We start from the raw sequence: 18,665 nt of genomic DNA, 5'->3' as shown, positions 1-18,665 counted from the left end.
GCAAATTCACCATGGCCTGCACATCTTTGGATTGTGGGGGTGAAACCCACGCAAACACGGGGAGAATGTGCAAACTCCACACGGACAGTGACCCAGGGCCGGGATCGAATCTGGGACCTCGGCGCCGTGAGGCAGCAGTGCTAACCACTGTGCCACCTTGCTGCCCCCTTTAATGAATGGTTGCGGGCTGCTGCCTGCCTGTGCACCTTAAAGGGAGCAATACTTTGCTCCCACTCATCCCATCCCTCTCCTCAAAGGTTCCACTTCATCTCCAACTTTCCCAGGTCCCAATCCAATTCTCCTCTAAGAGCTCACACTATATTTCTACTTTCACATTTCCCAGTTCTCACCAGCTGCAATCTCGCCCTCTCTTTTTATGCGTCCTATACTCCCTGTCCTCACTACCTCTCCTCTCATACATTGCACTCTCTTCCTCCTCACTGGTCCCATTCTCCCTTTCCTTTCACGCGTATCGTTCTGCCTCTCCTAACACATCTCACACCTCGACTTTCTGAACACAAAACTTCATACTTACAGGAGAATGGATGAAATATGAAAGTCTGAGGGAGGATGCACACAGCATGAAAATCTGGGTGTTATAACCCGCAAGTCCCTTACAGGGTGGGAACAATTAACAATCTGATCAATAGAACAATCTCCATTATGTGCCTGCCTATCAAGAAGCATTAAATATTCATTGAGACTTCATTCATTGATCGATATCACCTCAGCCTCTGTGTGTTAATCTAGCCGTGATGGACCATTACCATTGGCTTTGTGACCTTTAGTTGCTGTTAAGTCTTTCTGGATCATTTAGCTTCAGTTTGAGTCCTGGCTCATTGAGACCTATTATATGGGGAGCACTTCCAATCATGCTCTAACCCAGAGCTGCTAAGCGGATCAGAGGCCACCAGCAATTTCACCCCTTCCCTCTCTCCAAAGTTCCCTGTTCTCTCCAAAGTTTCCTGGTCTTCCAATCAGAGTTCCCCTCTCCCCCATGCTTGCTGTTCTTCCAATCATAGGTGCGATTTCCCCCGGTCTTCCTCGAACAGATCACTTTTGTGGTTTGGGTTTGATGCTCAGCCCTCGACCCCATTCCAGCTCATTTGCTGCATCCATGGAACATTTGTCCTAAGTCTCTTTAGATCTCGATAGTTTCTAATTTCATACCGTTTAGAAAGTGTTGTGGTCTATATTTTTACATCCAAAGTGGATGGTCTTACGTGTGCCTATATTGAAATCCATTCACCTAATCTATCAATATTTCTTTGTAATTTTGCATCTACACGGTTTACAATGCCGTCTATCTTTGTGTCATCAGCAAACTTGAATATGTGGCACTCTATCTTATCAGCTAAATGGTTAATAAATATGGTAAATAGTTGAGGTACCAAGGTGTTGTGAGTAGTTTAGTAGGCTTTGTTAAGGTATTCATAGTCTTAGGAAGTTCAACAGTAAGTATTTATTAACTCCTCAAAACTTTATACTAGGCACAGTAAAGGTCCAAGCCAGGGCCTGTCTCCATGCTTGTTTCTAAACACAGCTCGGTCCAGCACAACACTGACCTCTCGGTGCGGGTCATGTGTTCTATTATATCACTGTGTGGGTGGCATTGTACTCAGTCCCATATTAGCCCATTCAGACTCTATACCACAGCCCCAACATGATGTGGAGATGCCGGCGTTGGACTGGGGTGAGCACAGGAAGAAGTCTTACAACACCAGGTTAAAGTCCAACAGGTTTGTTTCGATGTCACTAGCTTTCGGAGCGCTGCTCCTTCCTCAGGTGAATGAAGAGGTATGTTCCAGAAACATATATATAGACAGATTCAAAGATGCCAGACAATGCTTGGAATGCGAGCATTAGCAGGTGATTAAATCTTTACAGATCCAGAGATGGGGATTAAAGAGGTGTGAATTGTGTCAACCCAGGGCAGTTGGTAGGATTTTGCAGGCCAGATGGTGGGGGATGAATGTAATGCAACATGAATCCCAGGTCCCGGTTGAGGCCGCACTCATGTGTGCGGCACTTGGCTATAAGCTTCTGCTCGGCGATACTGCATTGTTGCGCGTCCTGAAGGCCACCTTGGAGAATGCTTGGAGAAGCGTTGGAGAACATACCTTCTTACAGTGTAGTGCCCAACATGCAGCCCATTGGGACTCTGCTAGCTGCATCTTACCAATTGCATTCCCAGCCCTTTATCCCCACTATCTGTCTCATGCCACTCAGCTAAATTCCCAGGTCAGTGATTGACCTTCAATTCAATGAGATGCAACCTTAGTTAGCAGTGTCATATGAGGGGCAGTACGGTGGTGCAGTGGTTAGCACTGCTGCCTCACAGCGCTGAGGACCCGGGTTTGATCCCATGGAGTTTGCACATTCTCCCCGTGTCTGCGTGGGTTTCACTTCCACAACCCAAAAGATGTGCAGGGTAGGTGGATTGGTCATGCTAAATTGCCACTTAAAGTGGGAAAAAAAGAATTGGGTACTTTAAATTTTTTTAAAGGTGTCATGTGAGAGACTTTATCAAACGTTTTCAGGACATCCATCAAAGTACCATCCATAGACATTCCGCTGTCAATTACTTTAATCACCTCTTCAAAAAAATTACTGTGAGTGAGGGGTCCACAATAGGGTCATTTCTGGGATGGACAGCCTTATCTATCTCCAAGATTTTTCATATTTGTGTACCATCCATGTTAATATGTTTTCTTTTCTCATGGAATGTGGGAATCATTGCCAAGGCCAGCAATTATTGTCAGTCCCTAATTTCCCTTGTGAGCCGCCTTCTTGAACCACTGGTGTAATAGACACAGTGCTGTTAGAGAGGGAGTTCCAGGTGTCATGACCTGGTGAGAAGGGGTGAACTGGCTCCCCTCTATTCAAACTCTTTGGTTGGTCACAACAAAAGTTTAAGTTTATTTTCCACGAGGATGTACCTCTTCCACATCAGAATGTACTGAACTGTTTAAGGTGTGAGCAGTAAGGAGCCAATCAAACACGGTTTTACTGAGTCAAAGAAAGAGCAAACTTATTAACTCCTAAACCTGAGAAAAATAATAAAAATGCAGCGTCAAGCATTTAGCCCTCATGCAGTCATTCGGACACGCATACACATGAATGTATGAGAAATAAGGGGAGTTAGAGTCCAATTGAAAAAGTTAAAGAATATATAGTTAAGAGTCCTTTGATTGTGTTTGAGGCATAGATGTTAAATGCTACTGCCGATTTGGGTTAGCTGGTTTCTTGGGTTCAGTCAGATGTAGAAGGTGCAACAATTATTACGAGATCTGAGTTTGCTGGTAGGTTTCTGGTAGAGGTGGCTTCCTGACCCAGATAACACCCTTATTCCAAAAGAAAGAGAACAGGAGAGAGCAGCCTTCATCCTGTTTCCTCGGCAGAAGGCTGCCAGATGTGAGATGCCGACGTTGGACTGGGGTGAGCACAGTAAGAAGTCTTACAACACCAGGTTAAAGTCCAACAGGTTTATTTGGAATCACTAGCTTTCGGAGCGCAGCTCCTTCATCAGGTGAGTGCTGACTCACCTGATGAAGGAGCTGCGCTCCAAAAGCTAGTGATTCCAAATAAACCTGTTGGACTTTAACCTGGTGTTGTAAGACTTTTTACTGGAGACTTTCTTGACAGCGGCTGTGTCACTGGCAATCTCATTATAGTGGCTGGACAGCTTTCCCTTGAAATACTTCATCCATTGTGTATTTCCAAGAGCTATGGGGTGTGTCTGTCAGTGGCAACTATTGTTCCAATGTTCAGTACTTTGCATTTTTAATGTCTCTTCTTTTAGACAGTTACGAGTTTTGATGGGTGTCAGGGTTATAGGAAATGTTCCTCTCTTCACACTCCCCTAAGGGTGATTTATTTGTTTCTCACCTTCACCTTGGAATGTGGCCTTGCATTTTGTAAGCAGCTTGCTCTGTCTCAATTCGAACTACAAACTTTCCAGTCTGTAAAAAGTTGAAACACCATGGGGCAAATTCACCATTTGAGAGACGAAGTGCTGACGCCAGGACTGAATAGCGAGTGTTCTACGTGGACGAAAGCAGTGCCAGTCCCAGAGTGATTCAGGTCCCGTTAACGGGCTAACACCGGCACCATGTAGAACGCGCGCAATTCCAATGCATGCTAACCCTCATCCCAGCCAAGATGATGGCACGGGTTCACTGGAGCATGCCCAGCCCATTGATGGGTCAGCCAGGGCCAGAGGGTACCTAGGGGGAGGGGGGGGGGGGCTTGGAAGGGCATCCATACGACTGTGGCACTAAGTTTCCAGTGGGCAGTCAGCAGCGTGCACAGCCGCATGGTCTGTGTCCGGCAACCCTGACCCCACAACCCATCTCCTAGCTGTCCCTCCCCTCCCGCTACTCCACCAGCCCTGGCAGACAACATCCTCCCCCTGCCCCCCCCACCCACCCAATGGCACAACTGTCATCACACTGTAGTGATGTTGGACACTGTTTGTAACCTCCCCCCCCCCACCCCCCTGTACCCTCAGCAGCCATGATGTCTGTGTCCCAATTTGAAATACCACGTTGTCAGTAATTCCTGCTGATGGAGGCAGAGCCTTGCTGAAGGCCTGGAAAATGCCAGGTTTGGCCCGTTAATATGCCAATGGCCTTTACTGTACAATTTGCATTCCCACTCTCGCGTGTGGTGTGGAACATATTTAAGCCGCTGTCAAGGGACCGGAGCATGGCATTCCATTTGCCACCTGGCCTCACCCTTAATTTTTGGCTGACACCAAATTTTCTGTCCAATTGTATATCCCGATTCCAGCGTTGGCCGATGGAGAATCCCACCCCATAATTTCAAAAATAAAGGGGCTAAGTCTCTTGACATAGGATTTTGACCCAGTTGATGTCCCAAGCCAGGATGGTGTATGGCTTGGAGGGGTGCTTGCAGAGGGTGGTAGAGGTTGCAAGTTTGGAATGTGTTGCTGAACTTCAAGGCAAAATAATTAGTTTCTCTCTTGTTATAGATGGTCATTGCCTGGCACTTGTGCAGCATGAATGTGACTTGTCGCCCTGGCCTTGCTGCATGTTGGCATGGACTTTTTCTGTACCTGTGCAGTCATGAACGGTGCTGAACATTGTGCAAGCATCAGCAAACATCCCACTTCTGACCTTGTAATGGAGGCAAGGTAATTAATGAATGGCGCAGGAGTAGGCCATTCAGCCCCTCGAGCCAATGAAATCCACTTTCCTACCTATCCCCCTTAACCTTGACTTCCTTGTACATTAAAAGGTGGTTGGGTCGAACACACTATCCTGAGAAAAATATCCTGGCACTGAGTTGATTGACTTTAACAGTTACAACCATCATCCTTTGTGCTACGTATGACACCAATCAAATGGAAAGGGTTCCCCTTGCTTCCCATTGACAGGGCTCCTTGATGCCATGCACAGTCAAATGCTGCCTTGATGTCAATGGCAGTCACTCACATCCCACCCTTGGAATTCAGCTCTTTTGTCCATGTTTAAACCAAGATTATAATGAGATCTAGAGCTGAGTAGCCCTGAAAGAACCCAAACTGAGCACCAGTGAACAAATTACTGCTGAATAAGTGCCGTTTCATGGCACTGTCGAATGCAACATCCATTGCTTTGTTACTGATTGATGGTACATTGATGGGACGGTGATTGGATGTTGGAGAAATTCCAAATCTGGTTGTGAAGAAGACACTGAAACCAGAATGCTTGTGAAGACTGTTTCTTGGTTGTCACAGAACATACTTCTCCACTCTGGAAGAGGAAAAATAAATCAGCATTCTTTCTCCTGATTGACTGCAGAATCGTGCAGATCAGGTTAGGATAGGGGATGTACCCAAGTGTGAATAAGCATCTTCAGGAGAAAAGGGAAGAAACTGCGAAGTGGACAAGTCCAGAACAAGGATCTAGATGATCAAATGGGCTAGTTGACCTAATGGTTGCTTCCCAGTTGCCTAAAAAAGAAAGGTCTTGCATTTATCTAGCCCTGTTCACAGCCACTGAACATCTCAAAGCACATTGCAACCAATGAAATTCTTCAGAAATGTAGTCGGTCATTGTTGTGATGTAGGAAACATGACAATCAATTTAAACACAGCAAGCTCCCACATACAGCAATGAGATAGTAACCCAACAGACTATGTGTGTGATGTTGATCAAGGGATAAATATTGAGCAGGTCTTCTTCAAAATAGTGGGATTATTTTACATCCACCTAACAAGCAGACAGGTCCTCAGTTTAACATCTGAGTGGAAAAGTACCCCTTTCAGGAGCCCATAGAAATGTCAGTCTAGATACATGCTCTCAAGTCCTGGCCTGAAACTTGAACACACGACCTATGAGAGACAATGGTGCAACCAACTCGGTCACAGCTGACACTGAGCAGCGACGAGTAGCATTACTAGGATAGTTTCAGGGATCAGAAACTATGCCAAGCTATGGCGTCCCCTCTCCCCCATGCCTCCTCTTTCCCCTTTTGCCTCCAATTCAAAGCTATGACACTGCACCCACCCTCATGGATCTCCTTCTCTCCAATGCCAAGCTATGCACGTCCATGCCCATTGAGTCACTATGCACTGTATTGAACCAATGGACCCTATAGTGTTGTAGGCTCTGAAAAAAATAAAGATTTGAAACAATCATTCAGAACTTTCTACTGTGTTAAAAAAAAAGGTATTTCCACTTAGAAGGCAATAAAAGTGTCAATCATCCAAACCCTTAAAAGTATCCATATCAAAATCCATAAACCCACTTGGGGCTAGAAGGGGCGTCGGTGTGGGCACCGATGTGTGATAACCACAGTTTTTTGTGTACAACAGTGCATGTGAAACATCATGTTTTAACCTCTGGGGAAAGTATGTGTTAATAAATAGCCCTCTTTGCTTTAAATTCACCAAAAGCTTGCTGCTGGAAATTATTTATATTGGGGGAAACCACTCTGAAGGTAGAAAACCATACTAACTTCACACAGAACAATATTTTGATCATGGACAAGAAAACACAAACTGTGTGTGAGAATATTGAGAAACGGCAACCAACACAGACCTCCCCCACCAACCCCTTACCTAAACAAGTGCAATTGGAGATTTGTATCTGAATGTTGGGGACATGGTCAGTTTTGTGGATGGATGATAATGACTTACACTTAATTTTTACTGACTTCTGAACCATTTATTTGTTTTGTATCTAAGTTACATGTCTGTCTGGGGGATAATGCAAAGGGACCTATTGGCACTAATCTAGAATCTAACTCCAGTGCAGTGGGAAGGGAGCTGCTCCATTTCTGGATGTTCTCATTTCTGATGGGCTGTTAAACTGCTGGTCCCTTTAAATAAAAAAATAAATGACCTTTATTGTCACAAGTAGTCTTACATTAACACTGCAATGAAGTTACTGTGAAAAGGCCCGCGTTGCCAGATTCCATCGCCTGTTTGGGTAGACAGAGGGAGAATTCAGAATTCTCAGCTGGTACGGGAATTGAACCCACGCTGCTGGCATTGTTCTGCATCACAAACCAGCTGTTTAGCCCACTGAGCTAAACCAACCCTGCTAAACCACCCTCTAGGTGCCCATACAAGATCCCATACCACTGTAAGAGATGGTAGAACTCCTATTCTTCCCTCAACTAACAATAGATCAAATTGGCGCAGGAGTAGGCCATTCAGCCCCTCGAGCCAGCTCTACCAGTCAATAAAATCCACTTTCCTACTTATCCCCCTTAACCTTGACTTCTTTGTACATTAAAAATATAACTCACCCTTGAATATATTCAATGAACCAGCCTCCACCGCTTGCTAATGACCCTCTAAGAGGAAATTCTTCCTCATCTCCATTTTAACTGGGAGACGCCTTATTTGCAAACAGTGCTCCCAGTTCTACACTCATAGTGGGGAAAACATCCGTTCAGTATCTACCCCCTCAGAAACTTATATGCTTTGATTAGGCCACCTCTCATTCTTCGAAACTTTAATGAACAGAGACCCAACCTGCTCTTTTCCTTTGCCGCATAAGAGAACCCTCTCTCCCCTAGATCGTCTCTGAACTGCCTCTGATGCGATTATGCCCCTCATAGAATCACTACAGTGCAGAAGGAGGCCATTCAGCCCATCAGGTCTACACCGGTCCTCCGAAAGAGCACCCTACACAGGCCCAATCCCCGTAACCCCACCAACCTTTGGACACTAAGGGGCAATTTAACACAGCCAATCCACCTAACCTGGACATCTTTTGGACTGTGAGAGGAAAGCAGAACACCCAGAGGAAACCCACGCAGACACGAGGAGAATGTGCAAACTCCACACAGTCACCCGAGGTCGTAATGGAACCGGGTCCCTGGCGCCATGAGGCAGCCGTGCTAACCACCTTAAGTATGTTCACCAAAACTGCACACAGCACTCTAGGTATGGTCCCCTAATACCATGTATAGCTGTAGCAAGACTTACCTGCGTTTGCAGTCCAGCCCCGTTGCGATTAAAAACAATATTCTGCTTGCCTTCCTAATTATTTGCTGCACTGGCATGCCAATTTTGTGTGATTCATGTACAAGGACACCCAGGTCTCTCTATTCAACATTCACCTCACCCTCTGCTTTGTGGGGTGTTGCAGTGTACAATTTGGTTTGTCTATTTGACAGTTGTGCAGAAATGATTCACTGGCTGTGAAAAATACAGGGCTGCATATGATTGGCGAGGGGAGGGGGGGGGGGGCAGATGGCTTGTCAGTTTGATTGACCAGCAGTCCCATCAGTGCCCAGAATGCATTAGTGGGCACTGCCAGGACTACAAGCAGGCCCAAGAAGGTGCACTGGATCCTGAGGGAGACCGAGCTATTGGATGGGGAGTGTTTGGGCAGTTTAGGGAAGGTGATGAGTTTTGGTGAGCAAGCAGGTAGGAAGAGGGAAGTCCTATTTTAGGTGGGGTTTCCCCCCCCCCCTCCCCCATGCGCAATGGGTCCAGCCAAACCCCACAGATATTGTCCCCCCTACCATCCTGCCCTTTTAAAAAATGTTTTAAAAGACCTGCCCTCTACTGCCCAACTTCACTTGCCATCCGTGCTATGGTGTGAGCAGCATATTATTAGGGCTAATTGATAAGAAGCTCAATTGACCCTTGATGATTTATTTTAAAATGGCAAGCAGGCTACCAATTCCAGCACCTGCCCACCTACCTATATTATAGGGGTGAGCTTGGGGGTATGTGGGAAGGTGGTAGAGTTGGCACCCACTTTATTTTACCTGACCCCCCCCCCCACACCAAAAACAGGCCCATTGTGATGAATAAATGTGACTGCTTTCTTTTATCCCCTCATTTTGCCTTTGAGTAAGTTCTGAGACACATGTAACTCGCCTTTATTAAAAGAAAACATTTATCAACGTCCACCGCAACAGCTAAATTAACAACATTCAGTACACAGGAAAATACAATCTTATATAATCAGAGAATGTATGTACAACTGAGTTCTAATACCAGACCCAGACATAAGCAACCGTGGGGATGGAATGGGTCTGGGCTACATGCATTGCCCTAGAGTCTAAGCATGTTCTCGATAAAGGCACAGAGCTTTGGAATCATGTGTTTTTTTTAAAAGAAAGGTTGCTCATATGAAGGACTCAAAGGCATTTGTGACGTTTTAGAATCACCGTGTGCTGCTGTGCTACAAATACTGTTCCCCCTTGATAGACATCGTTTTCTTAAAGTTTGACCTGGAGTTTAAGAGGAGAAACACATTGTCAGTAACACAGAGAAATTCCTGACAGCTTCAACCTTGTAAATTAATTCCGAACGTTCACAGTTGATGTACGCGGTAAATCTGTGCTGCTTCACCGGTGATCTCCTCTTGCATCTTTTACAAGCAACTGGTTTCTTTTGTGAGACCTGTGCGCTCTGCGTCTGCTCCATAGATCCCTTTTATTATTTTAGACACCATAATAACATTGCTGTCTCTCTACCTTCTCAATTCCAAAGCAAAATGAGTTCATGCATGGATGGAGAGTAAACAAGGATGAGGCAGCAACTACAGGAGAACCTTGAGACAAAGAGTTAAAAAGAGGAATATGAGGCACGATTTGATATGCTTCTTTTATTCATTCCAGGGTTGCAGGTGTCGCTGGCGAGGCCAGCATTTATTGCCCTCCCCTAGATCTTGAGGAGGTGGTGGTGAGCTGCCTCCTTGAACCGCTGCAGTCCCTGTGGTGTAGGTAAACCTACACTGCTGTTAGGGAGGACGTTTCAGGATTTTGACCCAGCGACAGCGAGAGGACTGTAATATATTCCCAAGTCTGGCTGGTGAGTGAAACATCCAGGTTCTGGTGTTTGCATGTGCCTTCTACTCTTGTCTTTCTAGGCGATAGTGGTTGAGGGTTTAAAAGCTGCTGCTGAGTGAGCTTTGGCAAGTCGCTGCAGGTGTGTAACTTGCATCATTTGTTAGTTTCATTTCACCGGGTTTACTTAAGTATAAAAATTTGAGGCAGCACGGTGGCGCAGTGGGTTAGCCCTGTTGCCTCAAGGCGCCGAGGTCCCAGGTTCAATCCCAGCTCTGGGTCACTGTCCGTGTGGAGTTTGCACATTCTCCCTGTGTTTGCGTGGGTTTCGCCCCCACAACCCAAAGCTGTGCTGGTTAGGTGGATTGGCCACGCTAAATTGTCCCTTAATTGGAAAAAATGAATTGGGTACTCAAATTTTTTTTTTTTAAGTATAAAAATTCGAGGATTAATATTTTTAAGTTATTCAGCCACTTAATTTGTGTAGTGAAATTGTCCATTTTGAAATTTTAACAACTTTGATTATTGCTAACTCTGATTGACTGCATTCAGCACATGACTTATCACCTCCAGGTCACCCCCCCCCCCCCCCCAGCCATAAACCACCCTCCACACACACCCTCCGCCCTTTACTGCCGGCAAAAGTCATCGGAAATATCAACCACCAGAGCGCATCATCTTCCAAAGCCAATTGGAAGACTCTGCTTGACAGTAAGTCATCACCAACATTTTTATAATTAATAAATGATAAGTATTGTTGAAAACTTTGAAAAAGCACAACATTTTTCTACTGGCCCTGTGATGTTTCTCTGAATTTGCTGGTAATATTCTGCAGATTTATCTTTCATTTTTGCAGTCTGCCGGGACACTGTCGGAGGCTTTGACAGAGCCCCCAATTATAAGCAGAGCTCTGGCTGTGAACTTGCGTTTTATGCAAGACGTAGTTCAGACGTACTCTTTGACGGTGGATGGCTGGGAGGATCTGTAGTATGTCTGGCCCCTCCTCTCTTCGTTTGGGCAGGAACAGCAGAGGAAAGATCCTCCCAGAATGGTGAGGCTTGCAGCTGCCCATCCTACAAACAGGGCCGAACCAAACTCGTACCTGCAACCGCAAACAGGAAGAGGTCAAAGATCACAGTCTGGAATATGCTAACCTTATAACAAAGCAGACACTTAGACCTCAGTAATCTTCTACTTTAGTTTAAGAAAAGATTTATATACGCTTAAATAAAAATCACCATATTAATAATTAGATGGCGATGTCCTTCGATAGCATTTATTTCTAAAGACAAATTTTTAAATTTACAATATTTTTTTCAATGACTATTACCTCTTTCCCCACTCCCCTACCTCCGCACCCCCCCCCCCCCCCCCCACCACCACCACCACCACCTTTCCCTAATCCGAAGTACACACTCACACTGGGTTATGGTGTCTCCTCTGGTCCCTCACCAAAATACTTTCTTTACACATGAGGACAGACAGTGAATGTTGTCTTTCCATACTGCAGAGTAATGCACCGTGGGTCAGCGCTCAGCCAATACCCATCCACACGGGCATTTCAGAAGGAATTAGTAACAGAAGTGGCAACCTGGTTCCTCATCGAAGGAGTGCGGAGATTGATTGTTTCAGCCCAAGCCGCTGGCTGGATCGAGAGTAACCAATTTGACATAACCTAATGTTATCAACCCTCTGGGCATGTGCCCTGGAGTGTCCAGGAAACAAATAAATATATCCTTTCAGCTACCAGAGAAAAACATCTTTAAAAATATATAGATTTTCCTTACTTTGAAGAGTTAAGTTCACTCTTCACAAATATATTGGTGATGGGAAGTATTTTGCTTGACTGGACATGATAGAGAGAGGAACCAGGTCAAGGGGTAAAACCTCCAGGAATAGGTCCATTAAACGTTAGCACCCCTAACCCTGCTGCAAAGTGCTTGTGTTTCGATTGAGGCAGCATTTGGGCTAAGTTGTGATGTTACCCATTTTGAAATAGCACACCAAACCTGGATATGAACGGAAAATGTACTGTCACTGGGACTTGTGCCCAGTTCTCCTGTTATTGCATTAAGGCCAAGTTCTGCGCCCCCCCCCCCCCCCACCCCCCCCCCCTCCACTCCCCCGACGCTTCTGTACTTGGACGAAACCCATTCAGCGTCAAAAGTGAAAACTGAATTATCAGAGATGGCACCATTTGTGCAACCCACTGGCCACAGTCTTATCTCCCTGCTCTGTACCTGGCATTGACCGGTGTTAATGGGTCAAAGAATTCGTTTGAAACTTTAGTTGCATACCAGGATACCGCCACCAGGGTGCATAGTCCTGTGGAATAGACAACAGACAAGGAATCAGGAGTCAGTTTTATGTTAGGAATCACGTCAATGGCAAACATATGGCCCATTAGCTATTAGCACGCTGCAGACTCCGCAGGTATATGTCAGTTTTAAGCTGCATCCCCTATTTTGAAAAATCTGTTATTACTGTTTTGTTTCCACTTCAGCCCCGCGCTCCTGATCTCTGGGCACCCAGTGCGGACAGGGGAGGGGAAGGAGGAGGGCCTCCTTGTGAATCTGCTCCTGGGCCTGACCAACCTTGCCATAAACAGGTCCAGGCAACAGGCGACCGAGGGGGTTGTCCAACTCCACCGTCTGCCCCTCTTCCGCAGCCACATCCGCTGCCGGGTGTCCCTGGAGAGGGAGCATGCGGCATTCACCGGCATCATCGAGGTTTTCCGTGCCTGATGGGCACCGCAAGGTCTGGAGTGCTTTATCGACCCTTTTAGGCACATTTCCGTATGATGTTTTAAGTTTCATTTGCACTTTGTTTTTGTTAAGGGGCTGCCCCTTTTAATTTCTCCCTCAGTTTGTTTGATTTAGTTTAATTGGTTCAAACAAAATAGTTGAAAACGTATCAGTACTGCAGCATTGGACAGCTGAATAAGTACAACTCATTCCTTTAATCTTCGAGCATCCTGACCAGACACACGTATCTTGGTTGCACAGATCAGAAAGATCCCAGATTTAGTTTGTGCTGTGCTCACTATTCCCAGATGAACTGGTAAAGGTAACACGTTTGACCCCCGCGTACTTTGGTTAGAGAGCAAGAGAAGTCTGACTTCCCACCCCCTATAGTGATCTTGCTGGCAAATCCGTGTGGATGGACCTCGGGTAAGATCAAGCTCAACCATAGCTCCCATTGAATGAACAGTCTGCCAATACTGATGGCCAAGGCTCCTTCATGGAGTATGGTTAACTGGGGGCTGTACTGGGGTGGGGGGGGGGGGGGGATTACACCCCCCCCCCCACACACACACACACACACACACACACAATGGAATTAGATTGCAGTGTGAATCAATGCCTTTGGGAGAGGAGGGGACAATATTGAAACCACATGGGAACATATCAATCAGTGTATGGGTGAATAATGTATCCAAGCTATGGTCACATTATTAGCTCATTGCTTCACTGTGCTCAGGCAATGCTCATAAATAGTAGCAACAAATCTTATTGAACAAAAGAAACACTTGCATTGATATAGCACTTTTTATGAGCAGCAGACATCTCAAATGTTTTACAGCCAACTAGGTAATTTAGAAAATGTAGTCACCGTGATAATGTAGGAAACGTAGCAGTCAGCATGTGCACAGGAAGCTCCCACAAACCGCAATACGATAACGACCAGATAATCTGTTTTTATGGTATTGATTGAGGGATAAATATTGATGGAGACACCAGGGAAATGCCCTCCTCGAAAAACAGTAGCATGGGAGCTTGACCATTCACCTGAGGGCAGCAGGGGCCTCGGTAAAATCTCTCACTCGAAAGAAAGCACTTCCAACAGTGCAGCACTCCTTCAGTATTGCATTGGAGTGGAGGGTCAGCCTTTATCTTCATGTTCAAGTCCAGGAGTGGGACTTAAACCAACCTACAGCTTGGTGACTCAAGAGGGCCATCCACTGAGTCCCGGCTGCAATGAATGTCCTATAAATATCATAAGTGAGCATCAATAATGTTTACGGCCACAAACAAGTTATTTACAGAAATTAACTCAGGTGAAGGGTTAGTTTAAAAGGGAAGTTTAAAAGAGAATGGAAAATATTGAGTTCATCAAGTCATTTTTGATGATTGTAGTTTTAAAAGTCTTTAGATTGTAGGAGGGACAAAAGATTGAGGCAGGTCAAGAGTTCCATCATTTTGTGCTGCCTGAAAATAATGTGTTGCCGTAGGGGGCAATGCAACAAGTCTTTACTTTAAACAGTGAGAAAGTAGAGAAGGGGAGGAGAGGCGACTCAGATCTTTTAATAAACTGGAGAGGTGCCTCGAGCAGCCGACCCCATTGATTGAAAATAAATAAATGAGTGCAATCATAATATAATCAGACTCCATTCACAATGAAACAGTTAAAATTCCCCGAGTCCAACAGTCTTTACAAAGTCAGAAACACGACGAGGGCACCATAACACTCACAGAAAATGACAACTTGGTTAATGCTTTTGGTCCAGCACTATCTGACACAAAGTCCCTTTGAATATCTCGATATAGATACATGAAGTAAACTTTCAACTCACCAGCCATGAGAAAAAGCACTCCTCCCGAGACTGCAACCCTGCTTTTGGTGAGTGGGTTATTGTCTCCTACTTTTGTGCATTTCATTCCCACGACACTAACAATGATGCCAATGAAGCCAAGGACAACTGAAACAATCATCAGGGCCCGGGACGCCTGGATGTGGACTGAAAATGGGAAAAAGCACAGAGGGGGAAATTAATAACAATGAGGCATTCACTCCTTATCCAGACGTATCAGGAGTTCATTTAAATTCATTTCACACAATGCAATGTCCACCAATTCAATTCACAAAACAGGTGGTGGAAAGTAACCATTCGTGAAATCGAACATAAACCCATCATCGCAGAATAAAATGTAACTTTCCCGCATTTTATTTCCAATTTCACGATCAAGAATGTTGTTTCAAGGACAAGATTTATTTCCTCCTGAACGCTTAGAAGAATGGACCTACTAAAAATTTAGATTTGAAAATGTGTTGAATACATGAAAAGATTCAGTCCCATATTCCATGTGGTCGTCGGGGATGATGCGTTTTTCCGAGGTTCAATTTGCAAATCCATCTTAAGTGTATCTCAGGCTCAAATTTCAGTGGGTGAAGTTTGGAGAGTGTGAACAGCCCGGACAGGTACATGTGACAATAAGAAATTTGGCTCCTGTGCAGTGACAGAGACACAGAAAGAGTTAACGTACCAGGTCGGTGACCTTTCAAAAACTAAATCATTGACCTGAAACATTAACTCTGTTTCTCTTTACACCGGTGCTGCCAGACCAACAGAATCTTCCAACATTTTCTGTGTTAATTTCAGATCTCCAGCATCTGCAGGATGGTCTTGTATGTTTCAGACGGACTCCTCGCCAGGTTAAACTTATAGCCTAACTTGGATATTAAGATTCGAACTTGGGAATCCACTCTACCGCTGCTGTGTCGAGTTGCCAACTGCGGTTGGACATATTCCTGGAGTTTTATTAAACAGATCCCCCCTCCCCTCACTAGTTGTCGAGGCACATCCATCCTCACATGCTCCTCATTTCCAGATTGGTCAGTTCCCCAACCCTCCCCCTCCAATTCTTTAATTAATAAGCAAAAGACTCCAAAGAAAGTGAAAACGCCGCACTTTATAATCGTCCTATGATTTATCCCCCCCCCCCCCCGCCCCCGCACACACACACACCGTGTTGCTCACAGCGGGAGATTAAACTTTTAAATCTTGGAAAGTCCAGGAGAGTTGGCAACTCCTGTTGAAGTGATGAAACAAAGGGTCCGGCAGGTTCTAATCGGTTTACCTCAGTAATCCCTCAGCTTTTTGCAGCAGCGAGTCGACAAGTAAGCAAGCACATGCCGAATTTTACAACCAACGATCTCCCATTTATCAAAAGGGGGTGCAAATCTAAAGTTACTTGGGGGAATCAGAGACAAATGTGTCCTTCAAACGGGCAATTTCACAGCTCTCCAAAAACATCTCCCCCCCCCCCCCCCCCCCCCCAACTTCTCAATTTCTATTTTAACCTGGAAGCCCGTTTGTCAATTTCACTGTGGCCAGCAAACAATCGCAGATCACAAGTCGTAGGGGGGTCAGCACAGTTACAGAGCAGGAGGCACAACACACGCCACCCTCATCCCTTCCCCTACTGTTACTCACCGTCCAGCAGCAACAAGGAGTCGTACACTTTGCACTGCACTTGCCCGGTGCTCTGGGAGGCGCAGGACATCCAGAGCCCCTCGTACAGCCCCACGGCGGTGATGATCGCGTCCCCGGCATAGGAAGACTGTTTCCACTGGGGTAGAGCTGTGGTGGAGATGATGCCGACCCATCCTCCCAGCGCCAAGAAATAGCCAAGCAGCTGAAACCCCGAATTGGCCATGGCGGATGATTCTATTTGTTTCCCTCTCTCCTCCCCTCCCCCCCCCCCCCCCACCCCTCCCCCCCCCTTTATTATTGCCCCCGAGTTTCAAACTCCAGTCAAGGGCAAAGTCTCCAGTCCATGCAGGCAGCCTCTCGTCAACGTGGCCACAAAGGAGGGAACTTCAATTACAGAGATGGTGCGAATACCCCAGAGATTGATAACGGATTTTGTGCTGTGATTAACAGCAGGCAGTTTGCAATACCCAGACACCAGCTCATAAATCCCTCGAGCAACAGGGGGAAAAAAGCCTTTTGACGCGTTAAGAGCAGGAGCAGGGCAAAGGCGATTGGCTCCCTCCGCAATTCAGTAACTCCCTCTTGGAGCCGGTGGAATGAAGTGAACTTGGTTGTGAACAAGAAAACCCTCACCTCTCACTGCCACACAGCACGCCCTGCCTGAGAGAGACACATATGACCGCACTGTGAATCTCTGGTCATGTTATGAACAAATGTTTCATGTTGTTCCTTCAACTGTTTCTGCTCTCCTCCCCCTTCTTGCTTTCACAGAATCCCTACAGTGCACAAGGAGGCCCTCTGGTCCATCGACGTTGCACCCACCCTCTACAAGAACATCCTACCATGGCCCACTCCCCGCCCTATCCCTGCAACTTGCACACAAAGGGGCAATTGATCATGCCCAATCCACCTAACCTGCACATTTTTCGGATGTGAGAGGAAACCGGAGCACCCAGATGAAACCCAGCAGACATGGGGAAAATGTGCGAACTCCACACAGCTGGAATTGAACACGGATCCTTGGCGCTTGAGGCAGCTGTGCTAACCACGTTGCCACCCCCATTCTACAATATACAATACCAGGTTGGGCCAGTATTCATATTTACTGTTTTTTCCTTCTGGGGAGTTGAGAGTATCAGAAAGAGGTGGTGAGCACTGGCAATATTGCCCTCATTATACACAAAGTTTAAATTAAGTGCATTGAGGCAGTAAAACAGCTTGTCTTTGACACTAATCTTTCACCTCTGGAACTGGGTCAGAAACAGTCCAGACTAATGGACAAAAACGACCAGAGTGTGGCGGATCTCGAATAACACCGAGTCAGAATACAAGAGGGAGATAGAGAACCTAGTGGAGTGGAGAAGCGACAACAATCTACCCCTCAATGCCAGCAAAACTAAAGAGCTGGTCATTGATTTCAGGAAGCAAAATACTGTACACACCCCTGTCAGCATCAATGGGGCTGAGGTGGAGATGGTTAGCAGTTTCAAATTCCTAGGGGTACACATCTCCAAAAATTTGACCTGGTCCACCCACGTCGACGCTACCACCAAGAAAGCACAACAGCGCCTATACTTCCTCAGGAAACTAAGGAAATTCGGCATGTCCACATTAACACGTACCAACTTTCACAGATGTACCATAGAAAGCTTCCTATCTGGCTGCATCACAGCCTGGTATGGCAACTGCTCGGCCCAAGACTGCAAGAAACTTCAGAGAGTCATGAACACCGCCCAGTCCATCACACGAACCTGCCTCCCATCCATTGACTCCATTTACACCTCCCGCTGCCTGGGGAAAGCAGGCAGCATAATCAAAGATCCCTCCCACCTGGCTTACTCACTCTTCCAACTTCTTCTATCGGGCAGGAGATACAGAAGTCTGAGAACACGCATGAACAGACTCAAAAACAGCTTCTTCCCCGCTGTTACCAGACTCCTAAATGACCCTCTTATGGACCGACCTCATTAACACTACACCTTTGTATGCTTCACCCAATGCCGGTGTTTATGTAGTTACATTGTGTACCTTGTGTTGCCCTATTATGTATTTTCTTTTATTTCCTTTTCTTCTCATGTACTTAATGATCTGTTGAGCTACTCGCAGAAAAATACTTGTCACCGTACCTCGGTACTCTTGACAATAAACAAAATAAAATCAAAATCCACACCACAGAACTGTCACCAATCTC

The 18,665-nt window shown here is 45.9% G+C and overlaps 1 protein-coding gene across 1 annotated transcript; it reads right to left on the bottom strand.

Annotated features, from left to right (window-relative positions):
- Positions 1 to 9,324: 9,324 nt before the first annotated feature.
- On the bottom strand, positions 9,325 to 16,729 carry LOC140392798 (claudin-19-like). The gene is made up of 5 exons (XM_072478443.1): positions 16,475 to 16,729; positions 14,834 to 14,998; positions 12,501 to 12,585; positions 11,216 to 11,362; positions 9,325 to 9,702 (listed from the first exon to the last, which is right to left on the bottom strand). The coding sequence occupies exons 1-5, from the start codon at positions 16,695 to 16,697 to the stop codon at positions 9,654 to 9,656; spliced, it is 669 nt and encodes a 222-aa protein (XP_072334544.1). The 5' UTR covers positions 16,698 to 16,729; the 3' UTR covers positions 9,325 to 9,653.
- Between the last annotated feature and the right edge of the window lie 1,936 nt (positions 16,730 to 18,665).

Source organism: Scyliorhinus torazame, chromosome 16 (assembly GCF_047496885.1).
Source record: "Scyliorhinus torazame isolate Kashiwa2021f chromosome 16, sScyTor2.1, whole genome shotgun sequence".
NCBI classification, from domain to species: domain Eukaryota; kingdom Metazoa; phylum Chordata; class Chondrichthyes; order Carcharhiniformes; family Scyliorhinidae; genus Scyliorhinus; species Scyliorhinus torazame.
This window is presented reverse-complemented; position numbering and strand designations above follow the sequence as displayed.